This window comes from Staurois parvus, unplaced genomic scaffold, assembly GCF_062004578.1.
Source record: "Staurois parvus isolate SC_StPar_1 unplaced genomic scaffold, SC_StPar_1.0 ptg000959l, whole genome shotgun sequence".
Taxonomy (NCBI): domain Eukaryota; kingdom Metazoa; phylum Chordata; class Amphibia; order Anura; family Ranidae; genus Staurois; species Staurois parvus.
The window spans coordinates 89,773-108,856 of NW_028318755.1; the positions used below are offsets into that span (position 1 = coordinate 89,773).

The following is a 19,084-nucleotide window of genomic DNA, read 5'->3' on the forward strand; positions in this document are numbered from 1 at the left end:
CTTGATTTGTGTGCTATGCCCCATGGGTATTGTTAATAGCCTTCATACATAGCTCATAGGGGCTGTCGTACACTCGATAAAGTTCATGGAGTCATTGTTGCTATTCCTTCTCCCCTGCCCCCTTCCCCTGTTTGATCCCCTCTAAACTTCCCTCCCTCTTTAATGCCCTTGTGAGCCATTACCCTGATTGACCAACGATATTATGTTATTTGTCATAAATTCTTGACTACCTGTTTTTGTCGGAAAAATATTGACATTTGTATCGTGATCTTCACTTTTTCTGTTTTGTTATCACTACAATGTCCAATGTATAATGGTAATGTCTCCCAGTTTATGTTACTCTGATTTACTATTAATAAAAATTGTTTGAACAAGAAAAAAAAGCTCCAGAACTTGTTTGAGCTTCGGGTGTTTGGCTTCAGGTGATTTGGAGTGGAGATGTGAACCATCTCCATTGAGAATATTTGATATTTTTTCCTAAAGTGTTTTTTGAGCTTCAAGCTACAAATTGCTCAAATGTGAATGCAGCCTAACACTAGAAGCTACCGATCAATTCAACTTGCTTACTCATTGACAAAGCACATGGACAAAGGCATTTTGCTATTGGAAAGACAATATCTTATTAGCACTGAGTTTTCACAGGTATGTCTTGAAAGTTTAAAGTGGGTTTAAACCCAAAATCAAACATTATATAGCAGCTTACCAATTCTTAGGTGTGATGGCTGTATTCATTTTCTTTTTAGGGCTTTCTTCTATTTTTACTTGGTGATCCAGCCAGTAAGTCTGCTATTAAAAGAACAAGCTCTCTTCCAGATTTATCAGTTTATAGGGATGAGACAAATCATTAAACACTAGCAGGGGTTCTTACAATGATTAACTTTTATTTCATTCATGTAAAACTTTTATCCTAAAAGGAAAACTGTTAGCTGGAGTTTGACTTTTTGTTTGACTTTGAATTTATTAGTGTATTTAAATCTACTAGTACAGCTAACACACTCCTCCCAAGACTGACAATACTGCTGTCTTCTATGGCCCTGTGCACAATCATGCAGAGTTGGGACACTGATACAGGAGAGATGTTACTGGCCAGATCACCAGGTGAGAACAAAGGAAAACAAGCCTAAAAAAAGAAAACTAATGCATCCACCATTTCAAATGATTGGTAAGCTACAACATACTGTATTACACTTTTGGTTTTGGGTTTAATACAGCTTTAAGTAATATCTTACTTTTTTTTATCTTTTTCATGACCGTGCCTTTTTGGAACCTGCCAGCCTCTATTTAGTATAGTTTGTGTATGTAGGATATCAGTTTCAGCAATGAAGAAATGTACACATTAATTTTATACCTACCTGAATTTAAAGTGGTTCTAAAAGGTAGAAGGTGTTTTACCTTAATGCATCCAACCCCCCCCCCCTTATACTTACCTGAGCCCAATCTTGATCCAGTGCTGTGCATGGGAGCAGTGGCTCTCTCTCCCTCTCCACTGGCTCCAAGGTTGCAGTGGGAGCTATTGGCTGTCAATCACAGCTAGAGAGCAGGAAGCAGGGGCGGGGGCCAAGCTGCACTCTGCGTGTCAATAGCAAGCTGTGGATTACTATGGGGCACTCACTGGGAGGCAAAGTCAAGAGAGATGGTAGGGGATCGCAGAAGAGGATCAAGGCTGCTCTGTGCAAAACTATTGCACAGGGTAGGTGAGTATAACAGGTTTATTTTTAAAAAAATTACCCTGAACATTATCTTTCAATGTTTTAACCTTACTTCTAAATGTATTAGGTGTTTACTATTAAGGCAAATTAATATAAATGCTTGAAAACATCAGAAAAACATAATACAGTGTTACCTTTCTATACACTTCTACTTCTTTCCTTTTATTTTTAAGATCCATTTTAAGATTTTCTTCAATATCAGTTTCACATAAACAATAAGACAGCAACTCCCTGCAAGAATCCAATGGCCATTTTTCCAAAAAACGAAGCGCTAGTCTGATTCTTAGTGTGGCATTGTTAACAGCAAAAAGATATTTCCAGCCATTCATTTCTGAAAAAAAAAGTGAATACTTTTAAGAGAACAAAATATGACAACTGTTTTTTAGCAGTATTAAACCCAAAAGCAAACATTTACTATATTGCAGCTTAACAATTTTTAGATGTGGTGGCTGCATTAGTTTTCTTTTTTAAGGCTTTCATTTTCATTTAGACTTTCTTTCATTTTCGGTGATCCAGCCAGCAAGTCTGTTGGTTTTAACAGAATAAGCTGTCCTGCACATGTAGCAGAGTATTGACAAGGACCAGTGACAAACCTGTACAGATTATACAGGGGTGATGCCTGCAGCTACCGTTTTTTTTAGAGCCGACAGTCAGCTCTCCTGTACAAGCAATCAGAGCTGCTAACATCCCAACAATAGTCTGCTTGTATTCATTTATGCAAAACCCTTTATAACGAAAAAAAAAAATACTATTTCTGTAACTTTTTTATCATGCATTAGCTGCAGTTTGGTTTCAGTTTGTTAGGGCATCTAAAAATGCTAGTATATCTAACACTGCCCTCCCCCCAGACTGACAGTGCTGCTGTCCAGTGGTGCCTCTTTGCCATTTCATACAGAGTATAGGCACTCACATACAGGAGATGTGTTACTGGCCAGATCACCAGGTTAAAACAGAGGTAAAAAAGCCTATAAAAGGAAATAAAAATGCAGTCGCCACATCTAATGACTGGCAAGCTGCAATAGATTCCATTTTTGGATTTGGGTTTAATACGGCTTTAAGGATATAAGAACACAGAGGTCATTCAGAATTTAGGATCAAGTCAATTTTATACATGCAAATACAATTAATCAGAACACATCCTGAATTATTTTACCCAATTGCAAGATGACTTATACCTGGATACGAATTGGTAAATGATTAACTGTAAATTCCATATCTTGGTGTACAATACAGGACACAGGCAAAATATTCATACACCATGGGCTATAAGCATGTACCTTCAGGTGATTTAACACTAGCAAAGCTTTAGAGGACAAGCAGTGGAAAGTAAACCAAGGAATGGAAGGGAGGATAGCCTGTGTGCTGTACTGCACTCCAAGATATACAGGTGAAACTCGAAAAATTAGAATATCATGCAAAAGTTCATTTATTTCAGTAATGCAACTTAAAAGGTGAAACTAATATATGAGATAGACTCATTACATGCAAAGCAAGATAGTTCAAGCCGTGATTTGTCATAATTGTGATGATTATGGCTTACAGCTCATGAAAACCCCAAATCCACAATCTCAGAAAATTAGAATATTACATGCAATCAATAAAACAAGGATTGTACATAGAACAATATTGGACCTCTGAAAAGTATAAGCATGCATATGTACTCAGTACTTAGTTTGGGCCCCTTTTGCAGCAATTACTGCCTCAATGCAGCGTGGCATAGAAGCTATCAGCCTGTGACACTGCTGAGGTGTTATGGAAGACCAGGATGCTTCAATAGCGGCCTTCAGCTCTTCTGCATTGTTCAGTCTCATGCCTCTCATCTTTCTCTTGGCAATGCCCCATAGATTCTCTATGAGGTTCAGGTCAGATGAGTTTTCTGGCCAATCAAGTACAGTAATCCCATGGTCATTGAACCAGGTTTTGGTGCTTTTGGCAGTGTGGGCAGGTGCCAAGTCCTGTTGGAAAATGAAGTCAGCATCCCCATAAAGCTCATCTGCGGAAGGAAGCATGAAGTGCTCCAAAATCTCCTGGTAGACGGCTGCGTTGACCCAGGACTTAATGAAGCACAGTGGACCAACACCAGCAGATTACATGGCTCCCCAAATCAACACAGACTGTGGAAACTTCACACTGGACTTCAAGTATCTTGCAGTGTCTTTGGTTTCCAAATGAGATGCAAAAGTTGCTCTCATCAGAACAGAGGACTTTGGACAACTGAGCAACAGACCAGGCCTGTTTTTCTTTAGACTAGGAAAGACGCTTCTGGCGTTGTTTGTTCAGGAGTGGCTTGACATGAGGAATGCGACATTTGAAGCCCATGTTCAGGATCCGTCTGTGTGTGGTGGCTCTTGATGCACCGACTCCAGCCTCAGTCCACTAATTGTGAAAGTCCCCAACACTTTTGAATGGCCTTTTCCTGACAATCCTCTCCAGGCTGCGGTCAGCCTTGCTGCTTGTGCACCTTTTTCTTCCACACTTTTCCCTTCCACATAACTTTCTATTAATGTGCTTTGATACAGCACTTTGGGAACATTCAACTTCTTTTGCAATTACCTTTTGAGGCTTTCCCTCCTTACGGAGGGTGTCAATGATGGTTTTCTGCACAACTGTCAGGTCAGCAGTCTTTCCCATGATTGTGATTCCTACTGAACCATACTAAGAGACCATTTAAAGGCTCAGAAACCCTTTGCAGGTGTTATGGCTTAATTAGCTGATTAAAGTGGGACACTTTGAGCCTAGAATATTGCACCTTTTCACAATATTCTAATTTTCTAAGATTGTGGATTTGGGGTTTTCATGAGCTGTAAACCATAATCATCACAATTATGACAAATCACGGCTTGAACTATATTCCTTTGCATGTAATGAGTCTCATATATTAGTTTCACCTTTTAAGTTGCATTACTGAAATAAATGAACTTTTGCACGAAATTCTAATTTTTCGAGTTTCACCTGTAGAATTCGCAAGATATAGAATTTGTCCAGTGCAGGACACAGGCAGTCCCCATGCAATGAATAGGAAGGGTGGGAAGCAACGAGGCAAACAGTACTGTGCCTACAGGCCCAAAAAGACTGAGAAAACCCATTAGAGAGCTGATGTGAGATCTTTGCGTCCAAAAGTTGCAAAAGCAGAAGACTGGATATCTACCTGATAAGATTTTGAAAAAGTATGAGCAGTGGTCTTACACAACTGGGCTACAGAGGATTAGTGCCGAAATGCTCATTACACCCTGTTCCAAATTATTATGCAAATTATATTTTTCTCATTTACCTAAATAATTGATGTAAATAACAGTCAGCATAATTCTCATGTTATCAACTATTAAAAGTACAATTCAAATTTTATTGAACAAACCTCCTAATGATAACTGTGTTGCCTTCACAGGCTAATTGAATTATAGTTACTTATATGGGATATGTAGTGTACCACTGCCATCTAGTGGCAAACATAAATGGCAGTTCTCCTCTGGGTATGTAAATTCTCAGACAGGAAATGACTTTTGGTTTAGGAAGTCCTTCAGCCATTTTTAGATTGCCATTCACTGTGGATGCATGTGCCTGATTCTCTCCCAAGGGGCTTGAGACATCATCACCTGTAAGTGCCTTTCTTCTGTGTCATTTGTCATTTATGCTACACTAGTTATTCTATGTATACTGATATGCGGTCATTGTATTGTGTTTCAGTTTCATCTATAAAATAAAGTTGGATTCTTTGGTAGACAACACAAACAGTGGGCTTCTGTTTGCTGGAGATTTTGACAAGGGTTTAGCTGTCCGTTTAGAGCCACACATAGTCAGTGTTTTGAGAACGGAACAGTGAAAATGTGCAGCGCAACAAGCCTGGAGATAGGAGTCACTGCACAGACATAATGAGTCTAAGATCAGGAAGGCAGTATAAGGCTGAAGATCACCCACCCGGGACACATCAAGGCAGGGAGAGCATGTCAAGTGTCCAGCAAGATGATGTACGCTCACACTCGTCTAGATCAGCAAGGTCCAGTCAGATTTCATCAGCAAGTGCCCTTTTAGCCAGAGCTTGCGCCAAAGCAGAGGCAGCTCGTGTTCAGCTAGAATTTGCTGAGAAAGAGGCCACCGTTATGAAGGAAATTGCTGAGAAAGAAGCCGCCGCTGCAGCAGCAGAGGCTGCCATTATAAAGGAAAGGGCTGAGAAAGAAGCCGCCGCTGCAGCAGCAGAGGCTGCCATTATGAAGAAAAAAGCAGAGAAAGAAAAAGAAAAATCAGAACAAGAAGCAAAAGTTGCATATTCTTCAGCGTCAGTGTGCAGCAGCCGCCGCCGCAGCTTATGCCGAAATTGAATGGTATGGAAGTAGGTCTATCCACGAAGGCTCATATGTGCCTGAGAAACCCCTCTCCTCAGTAGAACGCACAAGGGATTATGTCCGAGAACATTCAAGCAGCAATGCAACAAAACAGTTCCCCAATCCAGAGTCAGCAGAATTTAAACCAAGACCAGCAGAACCCCTGAGTGTACGAAAATAAACCCATGAGGCCAGCAGTACCAGAGCGATTAAAAATGAATCCTTACTACAGCAATCCAAACACCAGAGTACACAAGATGTCACTAAATATCTTATCCGAAAAGAAATGGTTAATTCGGGCTCTCTCAGGTTTGATGACTGCCCTGAGAATTACTGGGCATGGAAGTCTTCTTTTCTGTATGCAGTCAAAGACTTAGACTTATCAGCAGCCGAGATGCTGGACCTGATGATAAAATGGCTTGGGACGGAGTCAGCAGAACATGCAAGAAGGATGCGCAGGATACATATATTTAACCCTCCAGCAGGACTTGATATGGCCTGGCAAAGGCTAGAGGAAAGATATGGATCACCAGAGACAATTGAAGGTGCTCTAATGAAAAGACTTGAGTCTTTCCCCAAGCTAAACAGCAAAGACAACTTGAAACTGCAAGAGCTGGGTGATATTCTTTGGGAAGTCCAGTGTGCCTAAAAAGAAGGCTATCTAAGAGGACTTGCAGATTTAGATACCGCCAGCGGTACTAAGCCAATAGTGGAGAAACTACCTCACAACCTGCAAGAAAAATGGGTGAGTGTTGGAGCCAAATACAAAGAAGAACATGATGTCCCCTTCCCCCCTTTCTTTGTGTTTTCTAGATTTATACAGCAGCAAGGATCCGGTGTGATCCCAGCTTTTCCTTCATCACCAGCAGTCAACTGCCAAAGGCAGAAAAGCCACTTAGACCCTACAATAGGACTTCAGTGATCGCCCACAAGACAACGGTTCCCTCTGTGGACCCAGGCTGTCCAAGCAGCTACAAGGTAAACACCTTTGAAGGTCCTGACAGACTTTGCCCACTTCATAAAAAGCCCCATCCTCTAAACAAGTGCAAAGGGTTCAAAAGTAAACCCATCAAGGAATGGATAGCCTTTCTTAGACAAAACGGCATCTGCTTCAAGTGTTGTGGATCCACTAAGCATGTAGCAAAAGACTGCAAAATACAAGCGGATTGCTCAGAATGTGGCAGTAACAGACACATCACAGCTTTACACCCTGATACATTACATCAACCACTAGAGGTCACTGAAGAGTGGAAAGATGAGGGCAGGGAGCAAAAGGATAATTCAGCTACCCCAGTAATGTCCAAATGCACTGAAATCTGTGGCGACAGTACAAGTCCACGCTCATGTGCCAAGATCTGCCTAGCAACAGTGTACCCCACAGGGAAAAAGGAGAAGGCAGTTAAGATGTATGTAGTTCTGGATGAACAGAGTAACAGGTCACTGGCAAGGTCAGACTTTTTCGATGCCTTCAACATTGCATCAAGTGCTATCCCATATACCCTAAAGACGTGCAGGAATGATAGAAACTTCAGGAAGAAGAGCTATTGACTTTACTATTGAGTCTCTTGACAAGAGAGTCAGTCTCTCACTTCCCACTTTGATAGAGTGTGATATGATACCGGATGATAAAACAGAGATCCCTTCACCAGAAGTAGCCCGTCATCACCCTGTAGTGACTTTTGGGGGACTATTTATCAAAAATATGATTTCATTCCAACAGCAACAAGTCCAGCCGCCTGTTAAGGGTTAACCTTTCTTGGTAAAAATTCAAATGACCTTCTAGTGAAATTACACCCACAATGAGTGGAAGGAACCTGTTCCAAAGACAATAGGTTATTTGAATTTCTACAGGTTGTTAAACAGGCCCAGAAGAGAGACAATCGTGAGAGCTTATGTTGGTGACTCTAAGACTGGCAAAGTATGTTTGCTCAACAAATTGCCATTTGTCTCTTGGAGTTGAGGAAATTTCACCAACAAAAAGCTAATTAGAAAGTCAAATACAATGTTGGACTTCCAAACAGTGGGGTCACCACACCTGACCAAATTAACAATAAGTGAAACGATACTTATAAGTCTGAGAAGATTAAACAAAACCTTGGAGAGAGTGACAAGCCAACAGACTTCTCAAAGGAAGGCTACAAGGATAACTGGTTGTTTACCCTATTATCTTAACAATGGACAAGTAAACAGAGGTTTCCTGTGTCATTCCTAAGACCAAAAGGTGAAACTTAGAACTTATATTTCTACCCACAAAGACATTAAAGAAGAGACACATTATTCACACTCTTTTTCAAACAAAAACATATTCAGCAGAGTTGGGGATTGCATACCACTAAATTAAGTATGAAATGGTGAAAAGTAAGATATTTTGTGAATTGGTATCAGTTGTATGTTTCCATTAGAAAGCAAATGTTTCACACAAGTTTGAACCTCAGGGAAATGAACAACTGAATACACATATATCTTTCTATGGTCCCTATCCAGAACATTAGAGGTAAAATCAAAAATATTTTTTTGGATAAGGCATATATTTAATACCTAAAATCACCTTGGTTTCCAACTGAGGCATGAGTCATCATTAATACTCAAATTGTTTTGTGATCCCAGACTGCCCCCCAGTGGACAGGTGAGAGATATCTTAGGTACATACACCTCTCGACCGGCCAATCAAAAAGCCTGTTGGGAGGGTCTTTTAGAACAATGGTTTGGATGGTATAAAAAAGCCATGCACCTCATTTAAAAAAAAAAAAAACAAGCTGAGAAAAAGACAAGCTAAAAACAACACAGAAAAAAACCTCAAGGAAACCAACAAGCTGAAGAAATCTGACGAGGCTGAAATCTATCCCATCTGAAGAGCTACTACTTAATCCTTTCAAACTTTTAAAAACTTATACTAAACTTCTAAATCTCTGAACTTCTACCATTCTACATTTTTTCAACATCACCACCTATTGCACTCTCTCACTTGCTCCCTGCGGCCATTCCTGAAGGCGTTTTAATTGCCAGCTGAATCCACTGGGGAGGCGTCACAATCCAGGTTCTGGGTGTGGTGAGGCTGTTTAGAATTAATATTGTATTGTATATCTCCTCTCTTGTATAGAGTGATAATAATTGCATTGGGGTGATAACTGCATTGGGTGTTCATATATACAGTCAGGTCCATAAATATTGGGACATCGACACAATTCTAACATTTTTGGCTCTATACACCACCACAATGGATTTGAAATGAAACGAACAAGATGTGCTTTAACTGCAGACTGTCAGCTTTAATTTGAGGGTATTTACATCCAAATCAGGTGAACGGTGTAGGAATTACAACAGTTTGCATATGTGCCTCCCACTTGTTAAGGGACCAAAAGTAATGGGACAGAATAATAATCATAAATCAAACTTTCACTTTTTAATACTTGGTTGCAAATCCTTTGCAGTCAATTACAGCCTGAAGTCTGGAACGCATAGACATCACCAGACGCTGGGTTTCATCCCTGGTGATGCTCTGCCAGGCCTCTACTGCAACTGTCTTCAATTCCTGCTTGTTCTTGGGGCATCTTCAGTTTTGTCTTCAGCAAGTGAAATGCATGCTCAATCGGGTTCAGGTCAGGTGATTGACTTGGCCATTGCATAACATTCCACTTCTTTGCCTTAAAAAACTCTTTGGTTGCTTTTGCAGTATGCTTTGGGTCATTGTCCATCTGCACTGTGAAGCGGCGTCCAATGAGTTCTGAAGCATTTGGCTGAACATGAGCAGATAATATTGCCCGAAACACTTCAGAATTCATCCTGCTGCTTTTGTCAGCAGTCACATCATCAATAAATACAAGAGAACCAGTTCCATTGGCAGCCATACATGCCCACGCCATAACACTACCACCACCATGCTTCACTGATGAGGTGGTCTGCTTAGGATCATGAGCAGTTCCTTTCCTTCTCCATACTCTTCTCTTCCCATCACTCTGGTACAAGTTGATCTTGGTCTTATCTGTCCATAGGATGTTGTTCCAGAACTGTGAAGGCTTTTTTAGATGTCGTTCGGCAAACTCCAATCTGGCCTTCCTGTTTTTGAGGCTCACCAATGGTTTACATCTTGTGGTGAACCCTCCGTATTCACTCTGGTGAAGTCTTCTCTTGATTGTTGACATTGACACACATACACCTACCTCCTGGAGAGTGTTCTTGATCTGGCCAACTGTTGTGAAGGGTGTTTTCTTCACCAGGGAAAGAATTCTTCGGTCATCCACCACAGTTATTTTCCGTGGTCTTCTGGGTCTTTTGGTGTTGCTGAGCTCACTGGTGCGTTCCTTCTTTTTAAGAATGTTCCAAACAGTTGTTTTGGCCACACCTAATGTTTTTGCTATCTCTCTGATGGGTTTGTATTGTTTTTTCAGCCTAATGATGGCGTGCTTCACTGATAGTGACAGCTCTTTGGATCTCATCTTGAGAGTTGACAGCAACAGATTCCAAATGCAAATAGCACACTTGAAATGAACTCTGGACCTTTATTCTGCTCATTGTAATTGGGATAATGAGGGAATAACACACACCTGGCCATGCAACAGCTGAGAAGCCAATTGTCCCATTACTTTTGGTCCCTTATCAAGTGGGAGGCACATATGCAAACTGTTGTAATTCCTACACCGTTCACCTGATTTGGATGTAAATACCCTCAAATTAAAGCTGACTGTCTGCAGTTAAAGCACATCTTGATCATTTCATTTCAAATCCATTGTGGTGGTGTATAGAGCCAAAAATGTTAGAATTGTGTCGATGTCCCAATATTTATGGACCTGACTGTAGATAGAGAGATCCATATTATTACTGCTAAGAATTGTTTGGTGTCATATTGAAAATTTACATATGCATAATTAATTGATTTTTATTGGTTATAGTACAATTTATCAGGGAATATTTTCTCCCATTCCTATGGCCACGTTTTGGGAGAAAATTACCTCTGAAGTACTCCAAATTACCATTTATCACTAAATTTAATTGTAATCTTTATTATCATTATCTAGAATTGTGTGGGGTATAGTATTGGTATATTATATTTTTGATCGTGTGTACCAGTATCCATTTATTACCAGTCTTTTGCGTTTTGTGTTAATATATATAATTTTTGTACATAAATAAATGTATCTATTATAAGGCAATTTTTGTGTATATGGTACAAAATCATACTGGCTAAAAGGACTCAAGGTATATTATTAAGTGGTGATCAAATTATTAAGGTGTCCAAATTATTGGTTCATTAAATATTTGCCGTATTTTAGCGGCTGGAGGCACTGTAATATTTTGTTTAAGGGAAAAGGACATTGCCCTTCATAAGTAGAATAAATTCTTACATAAACCACCACAATCCTCATCTCAATTCAATATCTCACCTTATTCCAGCTATCCAGACAGATGCCTCTATTCTTCTACTTCTTGGGAGAGACATTCTACAAGTACATAAGGTACGCCAACAAATTAATGGGCCCTTTAATGCCCCCTATGCCCAAAGACTTGACCTAGGGTGGGTCATAGTAGGAGAAGTTTGTCTAGGAGCAGTACATCGGCCTGACAGTGTCAATACTTCAAAGACATCTGTGCTATTTAATGGGCGCACATCCTTTCTAAGTCCATGCCAAAACGGCTTTGTTGTGAAGGAAACCCTTAACATCCCAAAACTATACTGTGACTTTCCTTCTAGTTACAATAGAGACATTAGTAGTGGCATGGAGTCTGACACTTTAGGGAACTCCGTATTCCAGAGAACAAAAAGATAACGACAAACAAGCAATGTCTATAGATGATCAAGCTTTTCTCCATATCATGGATAAAGAGACTTTCCAAGATGAAAACAACAATTGGGTAGCTCCCTTACCCTTTCGCACACCAAGGTGTCATTTACCCAGTAACAGAGAGCAATCCATGAAGCGCCTGAACACACTACGTAAAACCTTGCAAAGAAAGCCTGAAGTGAAAAAAGACTTTACAGAATTCATCAAAAGGATGCTTGATAATAATCATGCTGAAGTAGCACCGTCACTGGATGAAGGTAAAGAACACTGGTATCTGCCAATGTTTGGCGTTTACCATCCACACAAGCCAGACCAAATAAGAGTTGTGTTCGATTCCAGTGCTCAACATGGAGGTGTTTCATTGAATGATGTACTACTGAGTGGCCCAGATCTAAATAACACACTTCTGGGTGTCCTCTTACGCTTCAGGAAAGAGCCTATTGCTTTCACAGGTGATGTGCAACAGATGTTTTATTGTTTCCTAGTGAGAGAGGACCATCGTGACTACCTGCATTTCCTGTGGTACAAGGATAACGACATGGCTAAAGAGGTGACAGAGTACAGAATGAGACTACATGTTTTTGGTAACAGCCCATCTCCTGCTGTTGCCATATACTGCATGCGCAAAGCTGCCCAGAAAGGTGCAGAATGTTATGGTCAAGATGCCAAACACTTTGTGATGAGACATTTCTATGTAGACGATGGACTTGCTTCAGCTAACACACCTGAAGGAGCAGTCGACATTCTCAACAAAGCAAAACAGATGCTGGCGGAGTCTAATCTGCGACTACATAAGATTGCCTCTAACAGCAAACAAGTCATGGAAGCTTTCACCGCAGTAGAGCTAAAGATCTCAAAGACCTGTGCCTGGGAACAGACACCCTTCCTCTACAGAAGAGTTTAGGCCTAAGCTGGGATCTAGATAAAGACTGCTTTGTGTTTCAGGTTTCTTTAGCAGAAAAGCCATTCACAAGAAGAAGGATCCTATCCACTATAAACAGTCTCTATGATCCTCTCGGGTTTGTAGCACCAGTCACCATAAAAGGTAAGGCCTTAGTTCGTGAACTGTCAAGTGGAGAAAGTGAGTGGGATGCCTTACTTCCACAAGAGAGAATCCATGAGTGGGTCCAATGGACAGAGTCTTTACAAGCTTTACAATGTCTTCAAATATCCAGATGTTATGTTCCTGTTTCATTGTCACAGGCCTGCAAGAGAGAACTGTACATCTTTTCAGATGCCTCTGTTATAGCAATAGGTGCAGTCGCTTACTTGAAGGTAAGCGATGCAGGAAATGTCTGTCATGTTGGATTCGTAATGGGAAAATCCAAACTGAGCCCTAGGCCGGCACATACAATTCCACGCCTAGAGTTATGTGCAGCTGTACTAGCAGTTGAACTGTATGAGCTAGTGAGAGACGAGACAGACCTGAGCCTAGATGCTGTGAAATTCTTTACAGACAGTAAAACAGTTTTAGGCTATATCTGCAACACTTCAAAGAGATTCTTCTTGTATGTCTCCAATCGGGTGAATAGGATCAGACAAACAACCTGTCCAGAGCAGTGGTTCTACGTACCTTCAGAACAAAATCCTGCAGATTATGCTACCAGGCCTACACAGATAGCTTGCCTTCAGAACTCTATATGGTTCTCAGGTCCACCTTTTCTGTATCAGACAGCTGTAGATAATCCTGATGACAACAATGTTTATCCTTTAGTGGATCCTGAAGCTGATCCTGAAATTAGGTCAGAAGTAGTAAACTTCAGTACTAAAGCCATTGACACCAGACTACGGCCGCATTGTTTCGAAAGATTTTCCAACTGGAAGAGACTAAGCAGGGTTATAGCAAAATTAATTCATGTTGCCAAAAGCTTCCAGAAGAAAACCCATGATGATCAATCCGGAAGCTGGGGAGTTTTCCATGAAGACTCATGAGACTTTGAGTACTTTCATGGCAGAAGTTATGGCTATCATTAATGCAAGACCTTTGGTACCACTATCTACAGATTCTGATAACCCTACAGTTCTTACGCCTGCCATGCTCTTGACCCAAAAGGTAGACTCTTTATCGGCCCCTTATGGGGACTTTAGTACAACAGAACTTCATGTATAGCAATGGAAACAAGTCCAATGCCTGCTGATATGTTTTGGAAGAGATGGAGGAGAGAATACCTGTGTACCTTACAAAGTCGCAAGAAATGGACTGAGACCATGGAAATGTTGTTTTATTGAAAGATAGTCAAGAAAGCAAAAACAACCGGCCTGTGGGAATTGTCACAAATACATTGCCAAGTAAAGATGGTAATGTCAGAAAGGTTGAAGTCAAAGTGACGAAACAAGGGACTGCTAAAGTGTATACTAGACCAGTTTCAGATGTCATTGTTCTCCTTTGAATAGCATTTCTGTTGTGCAGCTGGCACAATACACAGCAGAGAGCTCCTCACTGATAGCGTTCAGGCGAGACATTCGCCATTGAGTTAAATTCCATCCTGTGGATTACAGCTGGGGTTGGAGATAGTTTGGCCTTGGGCGGCTTCTCCAATCCGAAGATGGGTTTATGGACTAAACTATTTCTTCATGTGGGCTATAAGCTTGAAGTACCATAGCCAAAAGACCCTGATATGTTGTGGACTCATGTTTTAGTTTATGTTACCAATCTAGGCCGGAATGTATTTTCTTATTATGTGTTTTCCCTGTACAGTAGCTATGTATAGGTAGTGATATAATATAATATATCAGGCAGGGAGTGTGTTGCCTTCACAGGCCAATTGAATTATAGTTACTTATATGGGATATGTAGTGTACCACTGCCATCTAGTGGCAAACATGAATGGCAGTTCTCCTCTGGGTATGTAAATTCTCAGACAGGAAATGACTTTTGGTTTACGAAGTTCTTCAGCCATTTTTAGATTGCCATTCACTGTGGATGCATGTGCCTGATTCTCTCCCAAGGGGCTTGAGACATCACCTGTAAGTGCCTTTCTTCTGTGTCATCTGTCATTTATGCTACACTAGGTATTCTATGTATACTGATATGCTGTCATTGTATTGTGTTTCAATTTCACCTATAAAATAAAGTTGGATTCTTTGGTAGACAACACAAGCAGTGGGCTTCTGCTTGCTGGAGATTCTGACAAGAGTTTAGCTGTCCGTTTAGAGCCACACATATGCAGGCCATAGATGGGTCGAAAATCGGCCGATTTTTCGGCCGAAAATATAATCGGCCGATTTTCGGATCGTTAGTGGGCTATTTGTTCGGCCGTTTTTTGGTATTTTGGCCGTTTTTTTAAATCGGGAAAGTTGGAAAAAAATCGGCCGATTTTGCCGATCGGCCGATTTTCGCGGCAATAATGGGCTAATTGGCCGATTTTTTACCGATAAAAAAATCTGCGCATGAGCAGTGACCTGCAAGAGGAAGACAAAAAGAAGAAGAGGAAGAAGAAGAGGATGATGATGAAGAAGAAGAAGAAGAAGAAGAGGATGATGATGATGAAAAAAAGAAGAGGATGATGATGATGAAAAAAAAGAAGAAGAGGATGATGATGACGAAGTAGAAGAAGAGGAGGATGATGAAGAAGAAGTAGAAGCAGAAGAAGAGGATGATGATGAAAAAAAAGAAGAAGAGGATGATGATGACGAAGTAGAAGAGGAGGAGGATGAAGAAGAAGTAGAAGCAGAAGAAGAGGATGATGATGATGATGATGAAGAAGTAGAAGAAGATGAAGAAGAGGATGATGATGATGAAGAAGTAGAAGATGAAGAAGAGGATGATGATGAAGAAGTAGAAGAAGATGCAGAAGAGGATGATGATGATGAAGCAGAAGAAGAAGAAGAGGATGATGATGACGAAGTAGAAGAAGAATAGGATGATGATGACGAAGTAGAAGAAGAATAGGATGATGATGAAGAAGCAGAAGAAGCAGAAGAAGAGGATGATGATGAAGTAGAAGAAGAAGAGGATGATGATGAAGAAGTAGAAGAAGAGGAAGAAGAGGAAGAAGAAGAAGAAGTAGAAGAAGAAGAGGATGATGAGAAGGAAGAAGAAGGAGAAGAAGAAGAGGAGGAGGAGGATGATGAAGAAGTAGAAGAAGAAGAGGATGATGATGAAGAAGTAGAAGAAGAAGAGGAGGAGGATGATGAAGAAGAAGTAGAAGATGAAGAGGATGATGATGATGAAGAGGATGATGATGATGAAGAAGAGGATGATGATGAAGAAAAAGAAGAAGAGGAGGATGATGAAGAAGTAGAAGAAGAGGAGGATGATGAAGAAGTAGAAGAAGAAGGATGATGATGACGAAGAAGAAGAAGAGGATGATGATGAAAAAGAAGTAGAAGAGGATGATGATGATGAAGAAGTAGAAGAAGAGGATGATGATGATGATGAAGAAGTAGAAGAAGAGGATGATGATGATGATGAAGAAGAAGAGGATGATGATGATGAAGAAGTAGAAGAAGAGGATGATGATGATGAAGAAGTAGAAGAAGAGGATGATGATGATGATGAAGTAGTAGAAGAAGAAGAGGATGATTATGATGAAGTAGAGGATGATGATGATGACGAAGAAGAGGATGATGATGATGACGAAGAAGAGGATGATGATGATGATGAAGAAGTAGTAGAAGAAAAAGAGGATGATGATGATGAAGAGGAAGTAGAAGAGGATGATGATGATGACGAAGAAGAGGATGATGATGATGATGACGAGGAAGAGGATGATGACGAAGAAAAAGAAGAGGATGATGACGAAGAAGTAGAAGAAGGATGATGATGAAGAAGTAGAAGAAGAAGATGATGATGACGAAGAAGAAGAAGAGGATGATGATGAAGAAGTAGAAGAGGATGATGACGAAGAAGAGGATGATGATGATGATGAAGAAGTAGTAGTAGAAGAAGAGGATGATGATGATGAATTAGAAGCAGAAGAAGAGGATGATGATGAAGTAGAAGATGAAGAAGAGGATGATGATGATGACGAAGAAGTAGAAGAAGAAGAAGAGGATGATGATGAAGAAGAAGAAGAGGATGATGATGAAGTAGAAGAAGAGGATGATGATGATGACGAAGAAGTAGAAGAAGAGGATGATGATGATGACGAAGAAGTAGAAGAAGAGGATGATGATGACGAAGAAGAGGATGATGAAGAAAAAGAAGAGGATGATGATGAAGAAAAAGAAGAGGATGATGATGAAGAAGAAGTAGAAGAAGAAGATCATGATGAAGAAGAAGTAGAAGAAGAGGATCATGATGAAGTAGAAGAAGAGGATGATGATGATGATTATGAAGTAGAAAAAGAAGAGGATGATGATGAAGAAGGAGAAGAAGAAGGATGAAAAATAAAAGGGATTCCAGTCCGGCAAAAAGTGTCCTTGCAGAGAGCTCCGCTATTTCTGACAGTTCTCTGACAGTTCCTTGACATTTACAGAGGTTGCAACATTGTATCTATTTGTTTCCGAATAAAAACATCTGTATCCTAAATGGAAACAAATAGATACAATGTTGCAACCTCTGTAAATGTCAAGGAACTGTCAGAGAACTGTCAGAAATAGCGGAGCTCTCTGCAAGGACACTTTTGCCATCTGTAGACGGGATGAAAATCGGCCGATTTTTTTTACCATTGATAGTAACGTCGGCCGCTTGAACGACCGATTTTTTGTTTTTTAAAAGAAAAATCTGCCGTTTTTCGACCCATCTATGGCCTGCATAAGTCAGTGTTTTGAGAACGGAATAATAACAATATTTTTTTTAAGCATAAAAAATTTACAATGCACTGTTCCAAATTATTACTCACAGTAACTTTCAAAACACTTAATAAATAAAAATAGGTTGTAAAGAACTGAAAATTGTAATTTGTTGTGTTTGCAGCATATTTACTAAAATCAAAAGCTATTTCAATCAAACTTTTAACAACATTTTAACTTTTTAAACATTTGAACAGGTCACGTTACATTGTAACATAGGACCCCTTATTTGATAGCAGCTTCACAAGTCTTGCATCCATTGAACTTGTGAGTTTTTGGACAGTTTCTGCTTGAATTTGTTTGCAAGATGTCAGAATAGCCTCCAAGAGCTGCTGTTTGGATGTAAACTGCCTCCCACCCTCATAGATCTTTTGCTGGAGGATCCTCCAAAGGTTCTCAATAGGATTGAGGTCAGGGGAGGATGGAGGCCACACCATGACTTTCTCTCCTTTTATCCCCATAGCAGCCATTGATGCAGAGGTATTCTTTGCAGCATGAGATGGTGCATGAAGATGATTTTATTACGGAAAGCATAGTTCTTCCTTCTGTACCAGGGAAGAAAGTGGTCAGTCAAACTCCACATACTTTGCAGAGGTCATCTTTACACCTTCGGGGACCCTAAAGGGGCCGACCTGCTCTGTTCCCATGATTCCAGCCCAAAACATGACTCCACCACCGCCTTGCTGACATCGCAGCCTTGTTGGAACAGGGTGGCCGTCCACCAACCATCCACTACTCCATCCATCTAGACCATCCAGGGTTGCAGGGCACTCATCAGTGAACAAGACTGTTTGAAAATTAATCTTCATGTATTTTACTGCCCAATGCAGCCGTTTCTGCTTGTGAGCATTGGTTAGTGGTGGCCGAATAGAAGGTTTATGCACAGTTGCAAGACTCTGGAGGACTCTACACCTTGATATCCGTGGGACTCCAGAGGTACCAGCAGCTTAAAATATCTGTTTGCTGCTATGTAATGGTATATTAGCAGCTGCTCTCTTGATCCGATGCATGGATCTGGCAGAAATCTTCCTCAATGTGCCTTTATCTGCATGAACCCGTCTGTGCTCTGAATCAGCCACAAATCTCTTTAATAGTGCGATGATCACGCTTACGTTTTCATGAAATATCTAATGTTTTCATACCGTTCAATGCATTGAACTATTTCACTCTTTTCGGCAGCAGAGAGATCCTTTTTCTTCCCCATATTGCTTGAAAATGGTGCTCTGCTTAATAATGTGGAACACTGTCCTTTAGTAGTTTTTCCTTAAATTGGGCTCACCGGGCAATCTAATTATCACAGGTGTCCGAGATTGTTTTCAGTGATCAAAAGAGCCCTGAGACACAATGCCATCCATGAGTTAAACTGAAAAACTAAATATTTAATCTTTTTGACACTTAAATAGAATTTGCATAATAATTTGGAACAGGGTGTAAACTCCCACCTATCTGGTGAAATGATCACATAAAAGCATAGAAAGATTTCTTTTTGAGAATGTAAACTTTTGAAATCAGATTTCAGATTGAATGTGCAAAGGTGGAC

At 40.3% G+C, this 19,084-nt stretch overlaps 1 protein-coding gene across 1 annotated transcript in view; it reads right to left on the reverse strand.

Moving 5' to 3' along the window:
- The window catches only part of LOC149441688 (zinc finger FYVE domain-containing protein 26-like), a gene marked incomplete at its 3' end in the record, with an annotated part of 275,032 nt that overhangs the window by 68,863 nt on the left and 187,085 nt on the right, over positions 1-19,084 (reverse strand). Inside the window, exon 10 of the mRNA XM_089657042.1 lies at positions 1,844-2,040. Coding sequence (XP_089513168.1) covers positions 1,844-2,040 — 197 coding nt within the window. The remainder of the gene's footprint in view (positions 1-1,843; positions 2,041-19,084) is intronic.